We start from the raw sequence: 19,919 nt of genomic DNA on the forward strand, positions 1-19,919 counted from the left end.
GCTCGCGCGCCGCCTCCCCCACGCTCGCGCGGGTCCCCATGCCCCTCACTGAGGCCGCGCCCTTGGGCACGCCCTTATTCCCTTATCCACCAATCACCGCCGAGACTTTTCACTGACTGACCAATCAGCGTAGAGAGAGGGCGGGGGCATACCCGGAGGCGTAACCAATCAACGCTCTCGGGGTTGCTATGGCGCCGCCATGACACTCACCGCGGCGGACGGTGACGCGGTGACGTCACTCGCTTCCGGCGGAAGAAGGAAGTGGCGGCGGCGCCGCCGGAGCCGCCGGGATCCCGAAAATCCCCGGACTCGGCCCGAAAATCCCCGAATTCGGCCCCGGACCGTCCCCGAGCCGCCCGGGCCCCCCCGGGAGCCGCCGATGAGCGGCGGGCGCTGGCGGCGGCCCGCGGAGATGGTGCAGCCGGGGCCCGAGGCGGAGCCGGCGCTGGCGGAGGCGCTGCAGCGGCTGCGGGTGGAGAACCGCGAGCTGAGGGGTGAGAGCGGGGGGGCCCGGGCCGGGGGGACACTGCGGACACTGGAGGCGTCCCCGGGGGTGGCCCCGTGTCCCCATTGGTGTCCCCATGTCCCTAATCCGCTCATTGCCCCCGCTGATGTCCCCACGTCCCCCGTGCCCTCAGCACCTCCAACGTCCTCAGTGTCCCCATCGTTCTCCCAATGTCCCCACGTCCCCCCTGCCCTCAGCACCCCCAATGTCCCCAATGTCCCCGATGCGCCCCCCAACATCCCCATATCCTCGATGTCCCCCACGTCCCTGATGTGCCCCATGTCCCCAGTGTCCCCTCCGTGTCCCTCATCTCGCTGACATCCCTGATGTCCCCAGCACTCCCACTGTCCCCAATGTCCCCACAGTGTTCCCATGTTCTCATTGTCACAGTGGCCCCCAATGTCCCCAACGTCCCCAGTCCCCCTGAACCCCCCCAATGGCCCCGTGTCCCCATCCTGCCCAATGTCCCCTGAAGGCACACAGTGTCCCAGTGCCCTCGGTGTCCCCAATGTCCCCTGTCCCTGGGGGTGTGCCCAATGTCCCCAGTGCCCCCTGACCCTGCCCATGTCCCCTGTCCCTGCCGATGTCCCTGGTGCCCCCTGACTCTGCGGGTGTCCCCTGTCCCTGTGGGCATTCCTGATGTCCCTGCTGTCCCCTGTCCCTGCGGAGCTCCCCAACGTCCTCTGACCCTATGAGTGTCCCTGCTGTCCTCTGACCCCATGGGTGTCCCCAATGTCCCCACTGTCCCCTGTCCCTGCGGGTGTCCCCTGACCCAGCAGGTGTCCCCAGTGTCCCTGCTGTCCTCTGTCCCTGCGGGTGTCCCCTGACCCCGCGGTGTCCCCTGACCCCCCAGTGTCTCCTGTCTCTGCGGGTGTCCCCTGTCCCTGCGGGTGTCCCCAGTGTCCCCTGACCCCGCGGTGTCCCCTGACCCTGTGGTGTCCCCTGACCCTGTGGGTGTCCCTGATGTCCCCTGACCCCACGGCTGTCCCTTGTCCCTGTGGGTGTCCCCTGACCCTGTGGGTGTCCCTGATGTCCCCTGACCCCGCAGTGTCCCCTGTCCCTGCGGTGTCCCCTGACCTGCGGTGTCCCCTGACCTGCGGTGTCCCCGTCCCCAGGGGCGCTGTGTCACTGCACCGAGTCCCTGCGGCAGCGCCTGGAGGAGCTGCGGAAGCTGCAGCTGCAGCGCCGGGGGGAGCGGGAGCTGCTGAGGGGACGCTGGGGACAGGCCCGGGACCTGGTGCTGCACCTGCGGGGACAGCGCGGGGACAGCGCCAGGGACGGCCCCGAGGACACCACAGACACCCCCGGGGAGCTCAGGGACAGCCCCGGGGACACCAAGGACACGCCCGGGGACATCAGGGACAGCCTCAGGAACAGCAAGGACAGCCCCGGGGACATCAGGGACAGCCTCGGGGACACCAAGGACACCCATGGGGACATCAGGGAAAACCTCAGGGACAGCCTCAAGGACAATGGGGACATCTCCAGGGACACCTCCGACACCAGCACCAAGGTATTTGTGTCCCCCCCTCCCTGTGTCCTCCCTGTGTCCCACTGCACCCACCATGTCCCCCTTGTGCCTCCCAATGTCCTCCCCACTGTGTCCCTCTGTCTCCCCCAGCCCCCCAGTGTCCCCCTGATACCACTCAATGTCCCCCTTGTGTCCCCCAGTGTCCTCCCCTGTGTCCCCTCCCTGCCCCCTGGGGACCCCCCAATGTCCCCTGATGTCTCCCAATGTCTCTGCAGCCCCCCGAGGTCCCCCCTGCTCGGTGTCCCCTCCCCTCAAGGACGTCCCCGCTGTCCCGGAGCCCCCCCAGGCCCCCCCCGGGGCCCCCCCGGAACCCAGGTGAGCCTCTGTCCCCTGTCCCCTGCCCCTTGGGGACCCCCCGATGTCCCCAACCCCCTCTGACCCCCTCTCATGTCCCCCCAGCTCCGAGGAGCAGCTGAGGCAGCGCCTGGCGGAGGCTGAGGCTGAGTGAGTCGGGGACATTGGGGACACTTGGGGACAGTCTGGGGGGACTTTGGGACACCTTGGAGCACTTTGGGGTCACTTTGGAGTCACTTCAGCAGCACTTTGGGGACACTTGGATATGCTTTGGGGTCACCTTGGAGACACTTGAGGATGTTTGGGGACACACTGGGGACACCTGAGGACCCTTGGGGAAGCTTTGGGTCACCTTGGGGGGACAGTTTGGGGACCCCCAGGCTGGTGGTGGCCACGGCCGAGGGAGGCTGGGGGTGTTGGGGACATTCTGGGGACACTGACCTCAGGCTGGTGACACTGTGGGCACACATGGGCAGAGTTTGGTGACACCAGTGACATTTGGGGACAGGCTGGTGGCACTGTGGGGGGGCGTGGGCAGGGTTTGGTGGCACCAATAACCCCAGTGACATCTGGGGACAGGCTGGTGGCACTGTGGGCACTCATGGGCAGGGTTTGGTGGCACCAATAACCCCTGGTGACGTTTGGGGACAGGCTGGTGGCACTGCGGGGGGGTGTGGGCAGGGTTTGGTGGCACCAATAACCCCGGTGACGTTTGGGGACAGGCTGGTGGCACTGCGGGGGGGTGTGGGCAGGGTTTGGTGGCACCAATAACCCCTGGTGACGTTTGGGGACAGGCTGGTGGCACTGCGGGCACGTGTGGCCGTGGCAGAGCTCCGGGCTCAGGACGTTTCCCGCGCGGCCGAGCTGCAGCTGCAGGGCCTGCGCCGCCAGCTGGAGGTACCGGGGGCACCATGGGGACATGGGGACACACTGGGGACATCGGGACACACTGGGGACATCCTGGGGACACTGGGGACAACCCTGGGGACATGGGGATGGCCCTGGGGATAGCCATGGGGACAGCTCTGGGGACACGGGCACAGCCCTGGGGACAACCCTGGGGACACTGTTGGACACACCTGGGGAGAGCTGGGGACTCTCAGAGGGTGACAGTGTCCCTGTCCCCAGCAGGACAAGGCCCAGGTGACAGCAGGGGGGGTGACAGTGTCCCTGTCCCTGTCCTCAGCAGGACAAGGCCCAGGTGACAGCAGGGGGGGTGACAGTGTCCCTGTCCCTGTCCCCAGCAGGACAAGGCCCAGGTGCAGGCCCAGGTGACGTCGCTGCTGGGGGAGCTCCGGGAGAGCCAAAACCGCCTGGAGAGGAGCCGGGCAGAGAGGGAACACCTGGAGCGCAGGTGGGGACACCTGGGGGGACATGGGGACACCTGCGGGTGACACAGGGGCTGCTCGAGTCAGGACCTGTCCCCAAGGGGAGGGGACCCCACAGCAGAGCCGGGCAGAGTGGGAACACCTGGAGCACAGGTGGGGGGTGACACCTGTGCAGGTGACATCAGGTGACACCTCTGGGGGTGTCACAGGGCTCAAGTGACGCTGGGTGGTGCCACCAGCTCCAGGAGGTGACACTGGGTGGCACTGGGTGACACACACAGCCCAAGGGGATGCCGGGTGGTGCCACCAGTGTGAGGAGGTGACACTGTTTGGCACAGGGTGACAATGGGGTGGCACAGGGGCATCAAAGGGCCCATGGGGACACTGAGCTGTGCCAGCAGCCGGAGGAGGTGACAGGGGGTGGCACAGGGTGACAGGGAATGGCACAGGGTGACAGTGGGTGACAATGGGGTGTCCCTTGTGTCCCAGGGCCCGCAGTGACGCCGAGAGGTGCCAGCAGCTGGAGGAGGTGACCCAGGGCCACCAGGTGCAGCTGGACCAGCTCCGGCTCCAGGTGACCAACCTGGAAACTGCCCTGAGGGTGGAGCGGCGCGGGGCCACCGAGGAGAAGTGAGTGACAACGGGGACCTGGGGACACTGGGGAGGAGTGAGTGACAACGGGGACCTGGGGACACCGGGGAGGAGTGAGTGACAACGGGGACATGGGGACACCGGGGAGGAGTGAGTGACAGTGGGGACACTGGGGAGGAATGAGTGACAACGGGGACGCGGGCGGAACACGGGCAGGGGTGACACCTGGGGACACCCATTGATGTCCCCAGTGTCCCCTCACTGTCCCCAGTGTCCCAGGTGGAAGTTGGTGGAGCTCAAGGCCACCTGTCCCAATGAGGGGACACGGAGGAGGCAGTGGCACTCCCAATGTCCCCAGTGTCCCCAAGGTGGAAGCTGGTGCAGGCCACCTGTCCCTGATGGTGTCTCCAACATCCCCTTGCTGTCCCCAGTGATATTCTTAATGTCCCCAACATCCTCAGTGTGCCCTTACTGTCACTGTGTCCTCAGGCAGAAAGTGGTACAGCTGTAGTCCACGTGTCCCCAACCAATGTCCCCAATGTCCCCTCGACATCCCCAATGTCCCCTTGCTGTCCCCAGGAGGAAGCTGGTACAGCTGCAAGCCGCCTACCATCACCTGTTCCAGGAGTACGATGCCCACATCAAGGCCAGTCTGGAGGGGGACAAACGGAGCCAGGTGAGGGACAGAGGACACCAGGGGACACTGGGGGGGTCACATCCCATCCCTTGGAGACCCCAGAGTGGCCCCTTGTCCCCTATTTCACTCCCTGGGGGACCCTGCGGTGGCACCTTGGCCCTGTCCCAGCCCCTTGGGGACACCTGGAATGTCCCTGTGGCCCCCTGGGTGATTGAGGTGTCCTCAGGTGACTTCCCAAGTGACAATGCCACCCCCAGGGTGACACAGGTGACACCCCCAGGTGATGCCCCCCAAGGTGTCACCGTCCCCCTGCAGGTGGCCCAGGAGCAGCTCCGGGCAGTTGAGGCTGCACTGAGGGGCCGGAGGGTGGCAAAGGTGTCCCCCAGGTGTCATTGTCACCCGCAGGTGACGCAGGAGCAGCCGAGGCTGTGCTGGGGGAGCAGTGGGGGGGACTGGGGGGGGTGACAGAGGGGACACAGGTGATCCCTCCCTCAGGTGCCACAGGTGTCACAGGTGACCCCTCAGGTGACACAGGTGACATTGTCACCCCCCAGGTGACACAGGAGCAGCTCTGAGCGGCCGAGGCCACGCTGGGGGAGCAGTGGGGGGGACTGGGGGGGTGACAGAGGGGACACAGGTGATCCTTCCCTCAGGTGTCACAGGTGACCCCTCAGGTGACACAGGTGCCATTGTCCCCCCAGGTGACCCAGGAGGAGCTCCGGGCAGCCGAGGCCGCTCTGGCCCTCAAGCAGGAGGTCATCGATCACCTCAAGGCCGAGGCCGATCGGCACCGGGCGGCCCTGGAGACCATCCCCGTGCTGCAGGCCCAGGTGGGGACACTGGGGGACACTGGGGACCATCCCTGTGCTGCAGGCCCAGGTGGGGACACTGGGGGACACTGGGGACCATCCCTGTGCTGCAGGCCCAGGTGGGGACATTGGGGGACATTGGGGGACACTGGGGGACATTGGGGGGCCCTGGAGACCATCCCCGTGCTGCAGGCCCAGGTGGGGACACTGGGGACACTGTGGGGACACTGGGGAGGCTCCAATGCCCCCGACACCCCCAAACCCAGGTCTGTGACCCCAAATGGGTCTGGAGGACTCTGGAGGGATTTGGGGGTTCCCAGATGGGTTTGAGGGGTCCTGAGGGAGCTCAGGGGGGTCCTGGGGAGGCCCTGACCCCCCCAAAACCCTCTGACACCCCAGAGCCCCCCCAGAGCCCCCCGACCTGCCCTGGCCCCCCCACTCCAGGGTGGGTTTCAGGGCAGAGAAAGGGAAGGTTTGAGGGGGGGGAGGTTTTGGGGGGAGCTTGGTGGGATTTGGGGATTTTGGGGGATCCTGGAGGGGACCTGATCCCACCCCCAAACCCCCCCCCCCCCCACCTTAAAATCCAGGCTGAGATCTCCAGAGCCAGGGGAGGTCTGGGGGGATTTGGGGCATCCCTGGCTTAATTTTGGGGGTTCTCTGGTTGGATTTGGGGGGTTCCGTGGCTGGATTTTGGGTTTCCCTGGTTGGGTTTTGGGAGTTTCCTGGTTGGGTTTTGGGAGTCCCTGGCTGGGGGGATTTGGGGTGTCTCAGGCTGTATTTTGGGGTCCCAGGCTGATTTTGGGGTTCCCTGGCTGTGTTTTGGGATGTCCTTGGCTGGTTGGATTTGGGGTGTCCCCAGCTGGATGTGGGGGTTCCCTGACTGGGGGGATTTGGGGGTTCCCTGGCTGTATTTTAGGGGTCCCACGCTGTATTTTGGGTTCCCCTGGCTGATTTTGGGGGTCCCAGGCTGGATTTGGGGTCCCCAGCCTGTATTTTGGGGGTCCCGGGCTGTATTTGGGGGGTCCCAGGCTGACTTTGAGGTCCCCAGGCTGGATTTCGGGGGTCCCAGGCTGACTTTGGGGTCCCAGGCTGGATTTGGGGGGTCCCAGGCTGACTTTGGGGTCCCCTGGCTGATTTGGGGGGTCCCAGGCTGGATTTGGGGGGTCCCAGGCTGTATTTTGGGGGTACCGGGCTGTATTTGGGGGGTCCCAGGCTGACTTTGGGGTCCCCAGGCCGACATCTACCGCGCGGATTTCGAGGCGGAGCGCGCGGCGCGGGAGGAGCTGCACGGGCAGCGAGAGGCGCTGCAGGAGGAGCTGAACCAGCTGCGGCTGCGGCTCGGCCCGGACGGGGCCCGGTACCGGCACTGAGCCCCCAAAACACCCCAGAGACACCCCAAAACCCCCCAAACTATCCCAGAAACACCCCAGATACCCCAAACACCCTGAGACACCCCAGAAATACCCCCAAACCACCCCAGAAACACCCCAAAGATACCCCAAACACCCTGAGACACCCCAGAAACACCCCAAACTACCCCAGAAACACCCCAAAGATACCCCCAAACACCCTGAGACACCCCAGAAATACCCCCAAACACCCTGAAACACCCCAAAATCCCCCGAACCACACCAGGAACACCCTGAAACACTCCAAATCACCCCAGAAACACCCCAAACCACTTCAAAACACTTCAAAAACGCCCCGAAATGTCCCCAAATCACCCCCAAACACCCTGGAAGACCTCAGCTTCCCCCCAAATGCCCTGCAAAAAAACCCAAAGCCCCCCAAAATCTCTCCCAAAACACCCTCAGGGCCCCCACAAAACAAAAGCCCCCACTCTAAAACCTACCCCCAAAACACCCCAAAATCAACCCCAAGCCCTCCAAAAACACCCCCAGGGACCCCCTGTTCCCCCTCTCGCTCCTCCCTGACATCCCCCAGGACCTCCCTAAACTCCTCCCAGACCCCCCAAAACCTCCCTGAGTCCCCCCAGTCACCCCCAGGGCCCTCCCAGACCCCCCAAAAATTTCCCTCAACCCCCCAACCACCCCTAGGGCCCTCCCAGACCCCCCCAAAGCTTCCAAGGCCCCCCAAAAACCCTCAAATCCCCATTTCCCCCCAGGGCCCGACTGGAGGAGCTGCGGAACCGACACTCGGAGCCGCCCCCGGTCCCGGCCCCGGTGGGGGGTGAGTGCACAGGGGGGGCCCCGGGACCCCCAAACCGCCCCTGGGGGAGGGGCAGGGCCTGACTCTGCCCCTCCCCCCCCCCGCAGGTTTTGGGGGGCTCCCCCCACCCCCCGAGGAGGGGCCCGACCTGTGCTGCCCCAAGTGCCAGTACAAGGCTCCGGACATGGACACGCTGCAGATCCACGTCATGGACTGCATCAAGTGAGGGGGGCCCCAAGAGCCTCCCCAGCACCCCAAAAACACCCCCGGGGGCGCCCCAAATTCCCCTGGGGGAGCCCCAAAACCCACCAGGAGCCTCAGCCCAGCTGAAACCCCAAAACCTCCCCAAAAACCCTGAGAAATTCTTCTGGGAATCTCCTCACTGGATCCACATCATTGACTGCATCAGGTGGGGGGGACACCCCAAAATCACCCCCAGGGGCACCCCAAAACCTCCCAGGAGCTTCAGCCTGGAGTTTGGGAACCCCAAAAACCCCCCAAAACCCCAAATATTCTTCTGGGAATTTTCCTCACTGGAGCCACATCAGGGATTGAATCAGGTGGGGGGAAAACACCAAATTTCCCCCAGTGGAACCCCCAAATCCCCCCGGGGAACCCCAAAACCTCCCAGATACCCCACAAAACCCCACTGGGGGGAACTTTACCCCCCAAACCCTCCCTGGGACCCCCCTCGGGGTTTTGGGGTCTCCCCCTCAATAAACACCCCCCCAAATTTGTCTGAAATCACATTTATTGCCCCATTTCTGGGGGGTTCCCGCCGCACCCCCCAAAACCTGGAGCCCCCCAACTCCCTCCTCACTGAGGGGGGGTCTCGGCCCCTCCCCCACCCCTACGGGGGGTTTTGGGGGAGGGGCGTCACTCGGGGGGGGATTTTGGGGGCGCGGGGGGGGCTGGGGGGGCTCTGCCCGCTGCTCATCGGGCAGAGCCTGAGGGGAGGGAGGGGAAATTCTGGGGGGAATCCCCAAAAAAGGGGGGATTTCGGGGGTCCCCTGTTGTGCAGAGCTGCATTGGGATTTTAGGGCCCCCCCAGGGGGATTTGGGGGGTTCACCTGCAGTGCTGGGGGGGGTTGGGCAGAGATTTGGGGTCCCTTGGAAGGGGGGTGGGGTTTGACCTGATTTGGGGGGAACTTTGGCTTTTTGAGAGGTTTGACCAGATTTTCCAGGCAGCTTTGATGGAATTTGTGGGGGGGTTTGATGGGATTTTTTGGGAATTCTGGCCACAGCCGAGCCCTGGTGTTTTTTGGGGTTTCTTTGGGGTCCCTCGGAGGGGTCTCAGGGCAGGTCTGTCACAGGGGAGGGGGCTCTGACCCACCTTTGGGGTTTCCTTTGGGGTCCCCTCTCCGGGAGCTGTACCGGGGCCGGCGTTCCCCCACATTTGGGGATTTTTGGGGGCCCTAGAAGGGGGCGCGGGGCGGCTCCGGGGGGGGGGTCCCGGGGCTGTCGGGGCGCGGGGGGGCCCCGCGGGGGGGCACCTCGATCACCCGCGGTTTGTCGATGACCCGCGCCCCCCGGGGACCCTTCTCCACCACCCCCACGATCCAGGCCTGCAGCCCCTCGGCCCGGCCCGGCGCCTTCAGCTCCGCGCAGAACCGCGCGGCCTGCGCCCGGGGGAGCACCACCAGCAGCCCCCCTGGGGGAGAGAAAGGGGGAAACGGGGGGAAAACGGGGGGAAATGGGGGGAGAAAAATGGGGGGAGAAATGGGGGAGAAATGGGGGAGAAATGGGGGAGAAATGGGGGAAAACGGGGTAAAATTCGGAAAAAACGGAATGGGGAAAAATGGGAGAAAAATGGGGGAAAAACGGGGGGAAAAACGGGGTAGAAATGGAGATAAAACGGGGAAAATGGGGAAAAATGGGGGGAAATGGGGGAAGCGGAGGGGAAAATGGGGTAAAAATTTAAAAAAAGGGAAGAATGAGGATAAAACGGGGGGAAATGGGGGAAAACGGGGTAAAAATTGGAAAAAATGGAAGAATGGAGAAAAAACAGGAAATGGGAAAAAATGGGAGGAAATGGGGGAAAACGGGGGAAGAATGGGGAAAAAGGGGAGAAAAATGGGGGGAAATGGGGGAAAATGGGGGAAAATTAGGAGAAAACAATAAAAATGGGGAAAACGGGGGGAAATGGAGGAAAATGGGGAGAAAATGGGGTAAAAATGAGGGGAAAATGGAGCAAAAATCAGAAAAAATGGGGAGAAATGGGGGAAATGGGGAAAACGGGGTAAATAGGAGAAAAATGGCGGAAACACAGGGAAAATGGGGAAAAGGGGGGAAATGGAGTAAAAATGAGGGGAAAATGGGGATGATATGGGGGGGAAATGGAGAAAAACGGGGGAGAACAGGGAAAAAGGGGTAAAAATGGGGAAAACAGAAAAAACGGGAAATGGGAAAAATGGGGAAAATGGGAAAAATGGGGGAAACGGGGGAAAAATCAGAAAAAATGGGGGAAAACCAGGGAAAATTTTGGGGAAACGGAGAAAATATGGGGAAAAACAGGAAAAACAAGAAAGTGCGGTAAAAACGGGGGGAAATGGGAGAAGAACGGGGAAAAATGGGGGAAAGGGGGGAAAATAGGGGTAAAATGGGGACAATGGGGAAAAACAGGAAAATGGGGAAAAATGGGTGAAAAAACGTGAAAATGAGAAAACGGGGAAGAACAGGGAAAAATGGAAAGAAAACAGGGAAGAAAAGGGAGAAAAATGGGGATAAAATGGGGGGAAACGGGGGAAAACAGGAATTCAGGAAAAGTTCCACCCTAAATGTGGAGTTTTCCTGAGGATCCCTCTAGTTTAAGGTCCTTCCCCTCCCATTTTCCCCTCCCCTTTCCCGTTTCTTGGGGGTTTTCTCCCCACTTTTAAGGTCCTGCCATAGCACTCCCTGCTGCCAGGGCTGACCCAATGTGCCCCCAATCCCCCTCCTGTATTGGAGACCTCCCCAGTTTTGGGGTCTGTTCCCACATTTTGTGTCCTTTATCCCAGTTTTGGGGTCCCCGTCCCATTTTTAGTGTCCCTTATCCCATTTTGGGGGCTTCTTATCCCATTTCCAAGGTCCCTCATTCTGTTTTTGGGTCCCTCTTATCCCATTTTTGGAGTCCCATCCAATTTCTGGGTTCCTGCCACCGCGGACAGCGCCCCCTGCTGGCCGGGCTGACCAACACCCTCTCCATTGACACCCCCCCCTCATTTTTGGGGTGCCCTCCCCATTTCTGGGTTCCCCGATTCTGTTTTTGCAATCCCACATCCCGTTTCCAGGATCTGTCCCCTCATTTTTGAACCTCCTTTCCCCATTTCTGAGGCCCCGCCCCGTTTTTGGGGCTTTTTCTCCCCATTCCCGCCCCTGCGCACAGCGCCCCCTGCTGGCCAGGAGGACCCACTGCTCTCTGTAATCTCACCCCATAATTTTGGGATCCCTTTTCTCATTTTCTGGGTTCCCCATCCTGGTTTTGGTGCCCCTCCTCCCATTTCTGGGGTCCCCAGTCCCATTTTCTGGGCCCCTCTCCCCATTTTTGGCATTTCTCGTCCCATTTCTGGGGGCGCCCCCTGCTGGCCGGGATGACCCGGTGCCCCTCCCATCGACCCTGCCATTTCCAGGTTCCCCAGTCCCATTTCCATCGTTCCTTATCCCATTTTCAGGCTCCCCAATCACATTTTTGGAGTTTTGGAGTTCCCAGTCCCATTTCTGGGTTCCCAATCCCACTTCCATCACTCCTTATCCCATTTTCAGGCTCCCCAATCCCATTGTCAGGCTCCCCAGTCCCATCTCCACAGTCTCCACTCCCATTTTCAAGCTCCCCAATCCCATTTTCACAGTCCCCAATCCGATTTCTGGGCTCCCCAATCCCATTTCCAGTCTCCCTAATCCCATTTTCAGGCTCCCCAGCCCCATTTCCATTGCTCCTTACCCCATTTCAAGGGTCCCCAATCCCATTTTTGGGCTCCCCAATCTCATTTCCTGCGCCCCTTTTCCCATTCTCGGGCTCCCCAGCCCCATTTCCAGGCCCCCCAATCCCATTTCCAGGCCCCCCAATCCCATTTCCAGGCCCCCCAATCCCATTTTCGGGCTCCCCAGTCCCACTCCCACCCTCCCCAATCCCATTCCCAGTCTCCCCAGCCAATCCCCATCCCGGTCCGTGGTGTGTGTACCCGATGTCTCGGGGGCGGTCCCCTGCAGCAGCCCCCCGCGGCCCCCGCAGGCCTTGCTGACAGCGGCCATCTTGGCGATGACGGGCAGGTTGTGGATGACGAAGGCCACGTCCAGGCGCTGCTGCGCCGCCAGGGCGCGGGCGTGGCCCAGCACCCCGAACCCCGTCACGTCGGTGGCCGCGTGCGCCCCGAAGGCCCTCATCAGCCCTGCAGCTGGGGACACAGAGCTGTCACCTCACTGCCCACTGCCCACAGCACACTGCCCACAGTGCCCCGAAGGCCCTCATCAGCCCTGCAGCTGGGGACACAGAGCTGTCACCTCACTGCCCACTGCCCACAGCACTGCCCACTGCCCACAGCGCCCTGAAGGCCCTCATCAGCCCTGCAGCTGGGGACACACGGCTGTCACCTCACTGCCCACTGCCCACTGCCCACAGCGCCCCGAAGGCCCTCATCAGCCCTGCAGCTGGGGACACACGGATGTCACCTCACTGCCCACTGCCCACGGCACACAGCACCCCGAAGGCCCTCATCAGCCCCGCCGCTGGGGACATGGGTGTCACCTCACTGCCCACAGCACCCCATGGGGACACACTGAGGGGGCTGGGGACAGCCGGGGGGGGGGCTGAGGACACCCAGGGGGGATCTGGGGACACTTGGGAGGGCTTTAGGGATACCCAGAGGGGCTTTGAGGACACCCGGGGGGGGGCTGGGGACACTCGGGGGGTCTCTGGGGGGGACACCTGGGGGGCCTTTGGGGACACTCACAGGGGAGGGGTCTGGGGACAACCAGGAGAGGCTTTGGGGACAGCCGGGAGGGGGTCTGGGGACACACAGGAGGGCTTTGGGGACACCCAGGGGTGGCTTTGGGGACACCTGGAGGGGGTCTGGGGACACCTGGGAGGGGTCTGGGGACACCTGGGAGGGGTCTGGGGATACCCAGAGGAGCTTTGGGGACAGCTGGGGGGGATCTGGGGACACCCGGGAGGGGGTGCTGGGGACAGCCAGGAGGGGGTCTGGGGACACCCGGGGAGCTTTGAGGGCATCTGGGGGGACTTTGGGGATACTCGGGGGGGGGTCTGGGGACACTCAGGGGGCTTTGGGGATACCCAGAGGGGCTTTGGGGGGCACCTGCGAGGACTTTGAGGACACCCAGCGTGGCCTAGGGACACCCTGGAGTGGCTCTGGGGACATCTCAGGTGGCTTTAGGGACTCCCTTGGTGGTTCTGGGGACACCCAGCGTGGCCTAGGGACACCCAGGGGTGGCTTTGGGGACACCCAGGGGGGACTTTGGGGACACCCGGGGTAGGTCTGGGAACACACAGGAGTGGCCTAGGGACACCCTGGAATGGTTCTGGGGACATCCGGGGTGGCTTTGGGGACACCCAGCCTGGCTAGAGTGGAGCCACTCTGGAGTGGCTTTAGGGACTCCCCTGGTGGCTTTGGGGACACCCAGCATGGCCTAGGAACATCTGGGGTGGCTTTAGGGACTCCCCTGGTGGCTCTGGGGACATCCAGTATGGTCCAGGGACACCCAGCCTGGCCTAGGGACACCTGGGGGGGGTCATCTGGGGACACCCAGGAGGCTTTGGGGACAACCAGCGTGGCCTAGGGACACCCTGGAATGGTTCTGGGGACATCTTGGGTGGCTTTAGGGACATCTTGAGTAGCTTTAGGAACTCCCCTGGTGGCTCTGGGGACACCCAGCATGGCCTAGGGACACCTGGGGGGACTTTGGGGACAGCCAGGGGTGGGTCTTGGGACACCAGGGATGGCTTTGGGGACACCCAGCATGGCCTAAGGACACCCTGGAGTGGCTTTAGGGATTCCCCTGGTGGCTTTGTGTTCCCTTGAAGACATCTGGAGTGGCTCTGCGGACATGTGGGGTGGGGTGGGCTGGGGACACTTTGAGGACATCCAGTGGCTTCAGGGGTCCCTCTGCTGGCTTTGGGTTCCCTTGGGGACATCTGAGGTGGCTTTGGGCATCCCTGGGGTGGCTCTGGGGACCCCCCCAATCACTTTGGGGTCTATGGACACCCCAGGATGACTCCGGGGACACCCACAGTGGCTTTGGGGCCCCGCAGGGTGGCCTTTGTCCCCAGTGTCACCCACCGGTGCGGTTGAGCGTGGCCATGCTGCACACGGCCTCCTGATAGGCCAGCTCCACCTCCTCCCGTGTCACCACCAGCTTGATCTTGTTCCAGCGCTCGGGCTGCGGGGACAGCGGGGACAGCGTCAGGGACACCCGCAGGGGCCTTGGGGACACTCCCATGGCACCCCCTGGGGACATCAGGGGGGCCTTTGAGGTCCCACTGGGGACATCTCAGGTGGTTTTAGTCCCATTTTGGATCCTCCTGGGGACACCTGGGTGTCTCCAAACCCATCTGAGGCCCCCTGGGTGTCTCCAGACCCATCTGAGGCCCCCTGGGGACACAGGGCTGGTTCTGGCCCCTCATGGTGTCCCCCTGTCCCTTCTGGCCCCTCCCAGGTCCCCTCAGTGTCACTCACCATGTCCAGCCATTGGTGTGCAGTGACAGCCATGTGTGTCCCCAGGGGCTTGGTCAGCACCAGGACGTCCCCGGGCACGGCACTGTCCGGCCTGGGCAGGGCTGGGGTCAGCACGGGACACGCCCTGGCCCCAAACCCTGTCCCTATGTCCAAAACCCCACCCTATGTCCCCAAACCCCGCCCATAACCCAAACCTCACCTCATGTCCCCAAACCTCACTCTCTGTCCCCAAACCCTGCCCCATGTCCCCAAACCCCGCCCCATGTCCCCAGGCACCACCCCAAGCCCAGCCTGTCACTCACATGACAAACCCACTTGATTGACAGCACCAGCCCCGCCCCATCCCCAAGCCCCACCCACCATTGATGGGAATCTGACTTGACTGACACATGGTGATGGCCACACCCCCTCACAAGCCCCACCCATCACTCCAATGATGGCTTTGATTGACAGCAGTGACCCTGCCCCAGGCTCCACCCCTGCCACTCAACAGATGATTGACAGGTGACAATGACCCCACCCCATCACACACAAATGATTGACAAGTGACAATGACCCCTGCCTCCCTCACACAAATGATTGACAGCTGGCAGTGGCCCCGCCCATCACTCAAATGATTGACAGTTGGCAGTGGTCCCACCCATCACTCAAATGATTGACAGTTGGCAGTGGTCCTGCCCATCACTCAAATGATTGACAGGTGTCAGTGGCCCCACCCATCACACAAATGATTGACAGGAGGCAGTGACCCCACCCATCACACAAATGATTGACAGGCGGCAGTGGCCCCGCCCATCACTCACATGATGAACTCGCTGGATTGACAGACGGCAGTGGCCACGCCCCCTATGATGACCCAGGGGTTGAGCACCGTCTGTCCCCCTGTCACCGATGTCCCCCCGTCCTCAGCCGCGTCCCGGAACCCCTGGATGATCAGTGGCATCACCTTGTCCCTCTCCTGGGGAGACAGAATGGTCCCTGCCACCTTCAGTGTCCCTATCACCACTCCAGTGTCCCCATCACTCTCAGTGTCTGTCACCCTCTCAGTGTCCCCTGTCACCTCCCATGTCCCTATGACCCACCCCTGCCACCCCAACACACTTGTCACCCTCTCATTCCTGCCACCCCCATGTCCCCTGCCCCCTACACGTCACTGTGACCCCTCATTCCTGTCACTGTGGTCCCCCATCTCTGTCATTGTCACTCCACATGCCCCCGATCATCCCTGAGTCCCTGTGCCACCTGATGTCACTGTCACCCCCACTCCCTCTGTCCCCAGCACGTCACTGTGACTCCCCGTCACTGCCACCCCCATGTGTCCCACATCGTCCCCGAGTTCCTGATATCACTGTCACCCCCATGTGCCCTGTCCCCAACGTGTCACTGTAAACCCCCCACCCCTGTCACTGTCACCGCCATGTCCCCCTGTGCTGCCTGATGTCACTGTCACCCCCTGGCACAGTGACCCTGCCGTGTCACTGTCCCCATGTCCCTGTGTCCCCTCAAATCTGTCACCCTGGATGTTCCTGTCACCATCCTGCCCTCACCACGTACCTGCCCTGCGTCCTTGTGTCCCCTCCACATTCCTGCCACCCCTGCGTCCTTGTCACCACCCTGCCACCCCTGCGTCCTTGTCACCACCCCGCCACCCCTCTGTGCCCTTGTCACCACCCTGCCACCCTTCCATGTCCTTGTCACCACCCTGTCACCCCTCTGTGCCCTTGTCACCACCCTGCCACCCCTCTGTGCCCTTGTCACCACCCTGCCACCCTTCCATGTCCTTGTCACCACCCTGTCACCCCTCCATGTCCTTGTCACTACCCTGCCACCCCTCCATGCCCTTGTCATCACCCTGTCACCCCTCCGTGTCCCTGTCACCACCCTGTCACCCCCACATCCCTGTCTCCCCGTGTCCCCCATGCCTGCTGTCCATCCCCACAGTGTCCCCCGTGTCCCCTGTCCCGTCACCTCCTCGGTCATGCGCTGGCTGACGCTGAGCAGCATCAGGACGTTGTCACACTCTGTCACCCCCATGGCGTACAGGTCACTCAGGACGTTGGCGCAGGCGATGCGGCCCTGCAGTGGGGCAGGGAGGGGGTTTGGGGGGTCCCAGCCAGGACTGGGGGACCCTGATGGGCTCTGGGGGCCCAAAATGAGATCTGAGGGGGTGCAGGGTGGAGTTTGGGTGCTTTGGGATCCAATCTGGGGGGGGGGTCCCAAGGGGATTTTGGGGCTCCCCGGGAGCATCTGGGGTGCCCGGGGTGGGATTTGGCAGAGCCAGGACGGGACTGGGGGGTTCTGAGTGGATTTGGGGTGCCCAGAGTGGGATTTGACAGGGCCAGGATGGGATTGGAGGGTCCCCAGGTGGGATTTGAGGTCCCCAGGTGGGATCTGGGGTGCTCAGGATGGGATTTGGTAGGGCCAGGATGGCACTAGGGGGGTCCCAGGTGGGATCTGAAGGCCCCCAGGTAGGATTTGGGGTGCCCAGGGTGGGATTTGATAGGTCCAGGACGGGATTTGGGGTCCCCAGGTAGGATTTGGAGGTCCCCAGGTGGGATCTGGAGTGCCCAGGTGGGATTTGGCAGGGCCAGGACAGGACTGGGGCTCCCCCAGATGGGATCTGAAGGCCCCCAGGTGGCATTTGGGGTGCCCAGGGTGGGATTTGAAAGTCCCCCAGTGAGATTTAGTGAAGCCCAAGTTAGAGATTAGGGGGCCTGGGACAGAACTGGGGGGTCACAAGGGGATTCTGGGGGCCCTGGAGGGATTTGGGGGACCCAGGAGAGGGCAAAGGGATCCTTGGGGGGGGTTTTGGGGGGCCAAGGATGGTTTGGGGTGATGCCTGAAGCTTTGGCTTTCACATTTGCAGGTTCTGAGCCTCGTGTTAAAGGTCATTTATCTCTGCACAGAGCAGGGAGACAAAACAAATCCTTCCCTGCCCAGGGCCAAGGACAACCTTCAGCCCAACACCACAAACAACCCTGGGCTGAAGGGAAAAAACAGGGATAAAACCTCCCAGCCTGAGGCTGTAATTGCACAATTAAACCCCAAAATACAAATGGACCCAAACTGATAAAAATATAAGATTTTGTGACTGTTTGTCCATTTTTGTGACCATTCTCAGCCTACCCTGGGTGCAGCTTTGCCCAGGCCCTGTCCTGCCCAAGGGGGATCCCAAAGGCCTTTCAATAAATCCCAAATTCATTCTCCAGCTCTGTCCAGTCTCTGCTCCAGGTCAGCCTTCCCAAGGCATTGGGGAGACCCAGGGATAGGACTGGGGGGGCTACAAGGGGATTTGGGGTCCCAAGGTGGGATCTGGGGGGGTTGGAGGGGGATATTGGGGTCTGCAGATGAAATCGGGGGGGGGTGAAAGGATTTGGGATGCTCAGGGTGGGATTTGTGGGGGCCAGGGTAGAACTGGGGGACCCCAAATGGGTTTGGGGAGGGGCCCAGGGATGTTTGGGGGTCCAAAGGGGGAGGAAGAGAATCAAGGGAGAACTGGGGGGACCCTGGAGGGATTTGGGGGTTCCCTGGGGAGTTTGGGGTCCTTGGGCTGGGATGAGTTTGGGGTTTCCCAAGAGGGATCTGGGGGGTCCTCGGGGGTGATTTTGGGGGCCAAAGGGCATTTCTGGGCTCCCAGAGGGGTTCAGGGGGGGTTTTGGGGTACCATCATGTAGGGGTCATCGATGATGGGGTAGAAGAAGTCGGTGGTCTGCACCAGCGAGAGCCCCCCGTGCCTCAGCGGGATCACACACGAGTCCAGCCCGATGCCTGCAGGAAAACAGGGCTCAGGGAGCACCGGGGGGCACAGGGCCCGTCCCGGGGGCACAGAGCCCGTCCTGGGGGGCACTGGGGGAGACAGAGCCCGTCCTGGGGGGCACTGGGGGAGACAGAGCCCGTCCTGGGGGGCACTGGGGGAGACAGAGCCCGTCCTGGGGGGCACAGAGCCCGTCCTGGGGGGCACTGGGGGAGACAGAGCCCGTCCTGGGGGGCACTGGGGGACACAGAGCCCGTCCCGGGGGGCACAGGGCCCGTCAGGTGGGGCACACCCGGACCCGGATGGGGAGCGGATCGCGGATCCTGCTCGTGGGGGGGGACCCGGATCCGAGGGGGCCCCTCCCGTCCCCGCCCCCCCCGCGGCTCCTCCCCTTCCCCTCCCCCCGCCCGCCCTTTGCCCCTCCCCCCCCGGGCCACCTTTGCCCCCGTCACGTGCCGGAGCCCCCCCGGTCTGTGCTGATCCCTCTGGGCTCCCTCAAGGACCCTGAGCCGCCCCCCGGTCTGCCCCGAGCCCTGAACGGCCCCGCCGTGTCCCTGAGCATCCCCCGGGCTGTCCCGAGCCCTCCCGGCTCCTCAAGGCCCCTCGGGGGCCCCACCGTGTCCCTGAGCATCCCCCGGGCTGTCCCGAGCCCCCTCCCGGTCTGTCCCGAGCCCTCTGGGCTCCCTCAAGGCCCCGCCGTGTCCCTGAGCCCCCCCCCAGCCCTCCCGACTCCCTCAAGGCCCCTGAGCGGCCCTGCCGTGTCCCTGAGCTCCCCCCAGCCCTCCCAGAGCCCTCCCGGCTCTCTCAAAGCCCCTGAGCCCCCCCCGGTCTGTCCCGAGCCCTCTGGGCTCCCTCAAGGCCCCGCCGTGTCCCTGAGCCCCCGCAGCCCTCCCGACTCCCTCAAGGCCCCTGAGCGGCCCCGCGGTGTCCCTGAGCCTCCCCGCAGCCCTCCCAGAGCCCTCCCGGCCGCCCCCTGGGCACCCCCAGCCCCTCCAGACCGCTCCGAGGCCGCTCAGGCCGCCTCAACGCTCCCTCAGCCGCATCTCGGAGCCGCCACCGCGACCCCCGAGCCCCGGAGAGCTCCCGGAAGCCCCAAGATCCCCCCACGCTCACCCAGTGCCGGGGCCCCGCCGCTCTCCGCTTCCGTCCCTTCCCCTCCGCCTCTTCCTCCCGGGCGCTGCCCCTCGAGTCCCGCCAGGAGCTTGAGCAGCGTCTCCTGCGGGACTTTGCAGCCTCAGCCCCGCAGCTCCCCGAAGGCCGTGAGGCGCCAGGCCGGGTCCAGCCCCAGCGCCGCGGGGTCCCAGCGCCGCGACCCGCCCGCCACAGCCGCCATCTTGGAATGCACGGGCCCGCCGAGCGCCGCCCCCTCTGATTGGCTGCGGAGCTGCCGCCGGCGGGCGCTGATTGGCAGACGCCTGAGGAAGGCGGGCGGGGATTGGTCGAGTTTGAGAGGAGGAGGAGGTACGAGTGCTGGGCGGGGCCTAAGGGGGTGTGACAGATGAGGAGGACGACGATTGGTCGGTGGACGAAGGGGGCGTGGTTTCAGGTGAGAGAGGCGGGAACCGCGCTAGAAGGCGGTGGGAGGTGCGCGAGGCGAGCGCTGATTGGTCAGACTGGCCGAAGGGGCGGGGCG

The 19,919-nt window shown here is 63.4% G+C and overlaps 2 protein-coding genes across 2 annotated transcripts; one reads left to right on the forward strand and one right to left on the reverse strand.

The window, feature by feature from the left end:
* Window positions 1–199: 199 nt before the first annotated feature.
* IKBKG (inhibitor of nuclear factor kappa B kinase regulatory subunit gamma) lies at window positions 200–8,630 on the forward strand (the record flags this gene model as incomplete). The annotated part of the gene is given in 13 exon segments (XM_083881288.1): window positions 200–494; window positions 1,621–1,787; window positions 1,790–2,018; window positions 2,252–2,351; window positions 2,436–2,480; window positions 3,125–3,227; window positions 3,575–3,684; window positions 4,148–4,288; window positions 4,829–4,925; window positions 5,588–5,716; window positions 6,928–7,052; window positions 7,821–7,885; window positions 7,972–8,630. Coding segments are annotated over 13 exon segments (1,725 nt in total). The 3' UTR covers window positions 8,091–8,630.
* Window positions 8,631–8,801: 171 nt separating this feature from the next.
* On the reverse strand, window positions 8,802–19,619 carry LOC310921352 (selenide, water dikinase 2-like; the record flags this gene model as incomplete). Its single annotated transcript, XM_083881477.1, has 8 exons — window positions 8,802–9,515; window positions 12,025–12,237; window positions 14,137–14,236; window positions 14,533–14,623; window positions 15,336–15,490; window positions 16,501–16,608; window positions 18,197–18,300; window positions 19,400–19,619. The coding sequence occupies 8 exons, from the start codon at window positions 19,617–19,619 to the stop codon at window positions 9,280–9,282; spliced, it is 1,227 nt and encodes a 408-aa protein (XP_083737603.1). The 3' UTR covers window positions 8,802–9,279.
* Between the last annotated feature and the right edge of the window lie 300 nt (window positions 19,620–19,919).

This window comes from Zosterops lateralis (assembly GCF_965231275.1).
Source record: "Zosterops lateralis genome assembly, chromosome: 33".
Taxonomy (NCBI): domain Eukaryota; kingdom Metazoa; phylum Chordata; class Aves; order Passeriformes; family Zosteropidae; genus Zosterops; species Zosterops lateralis.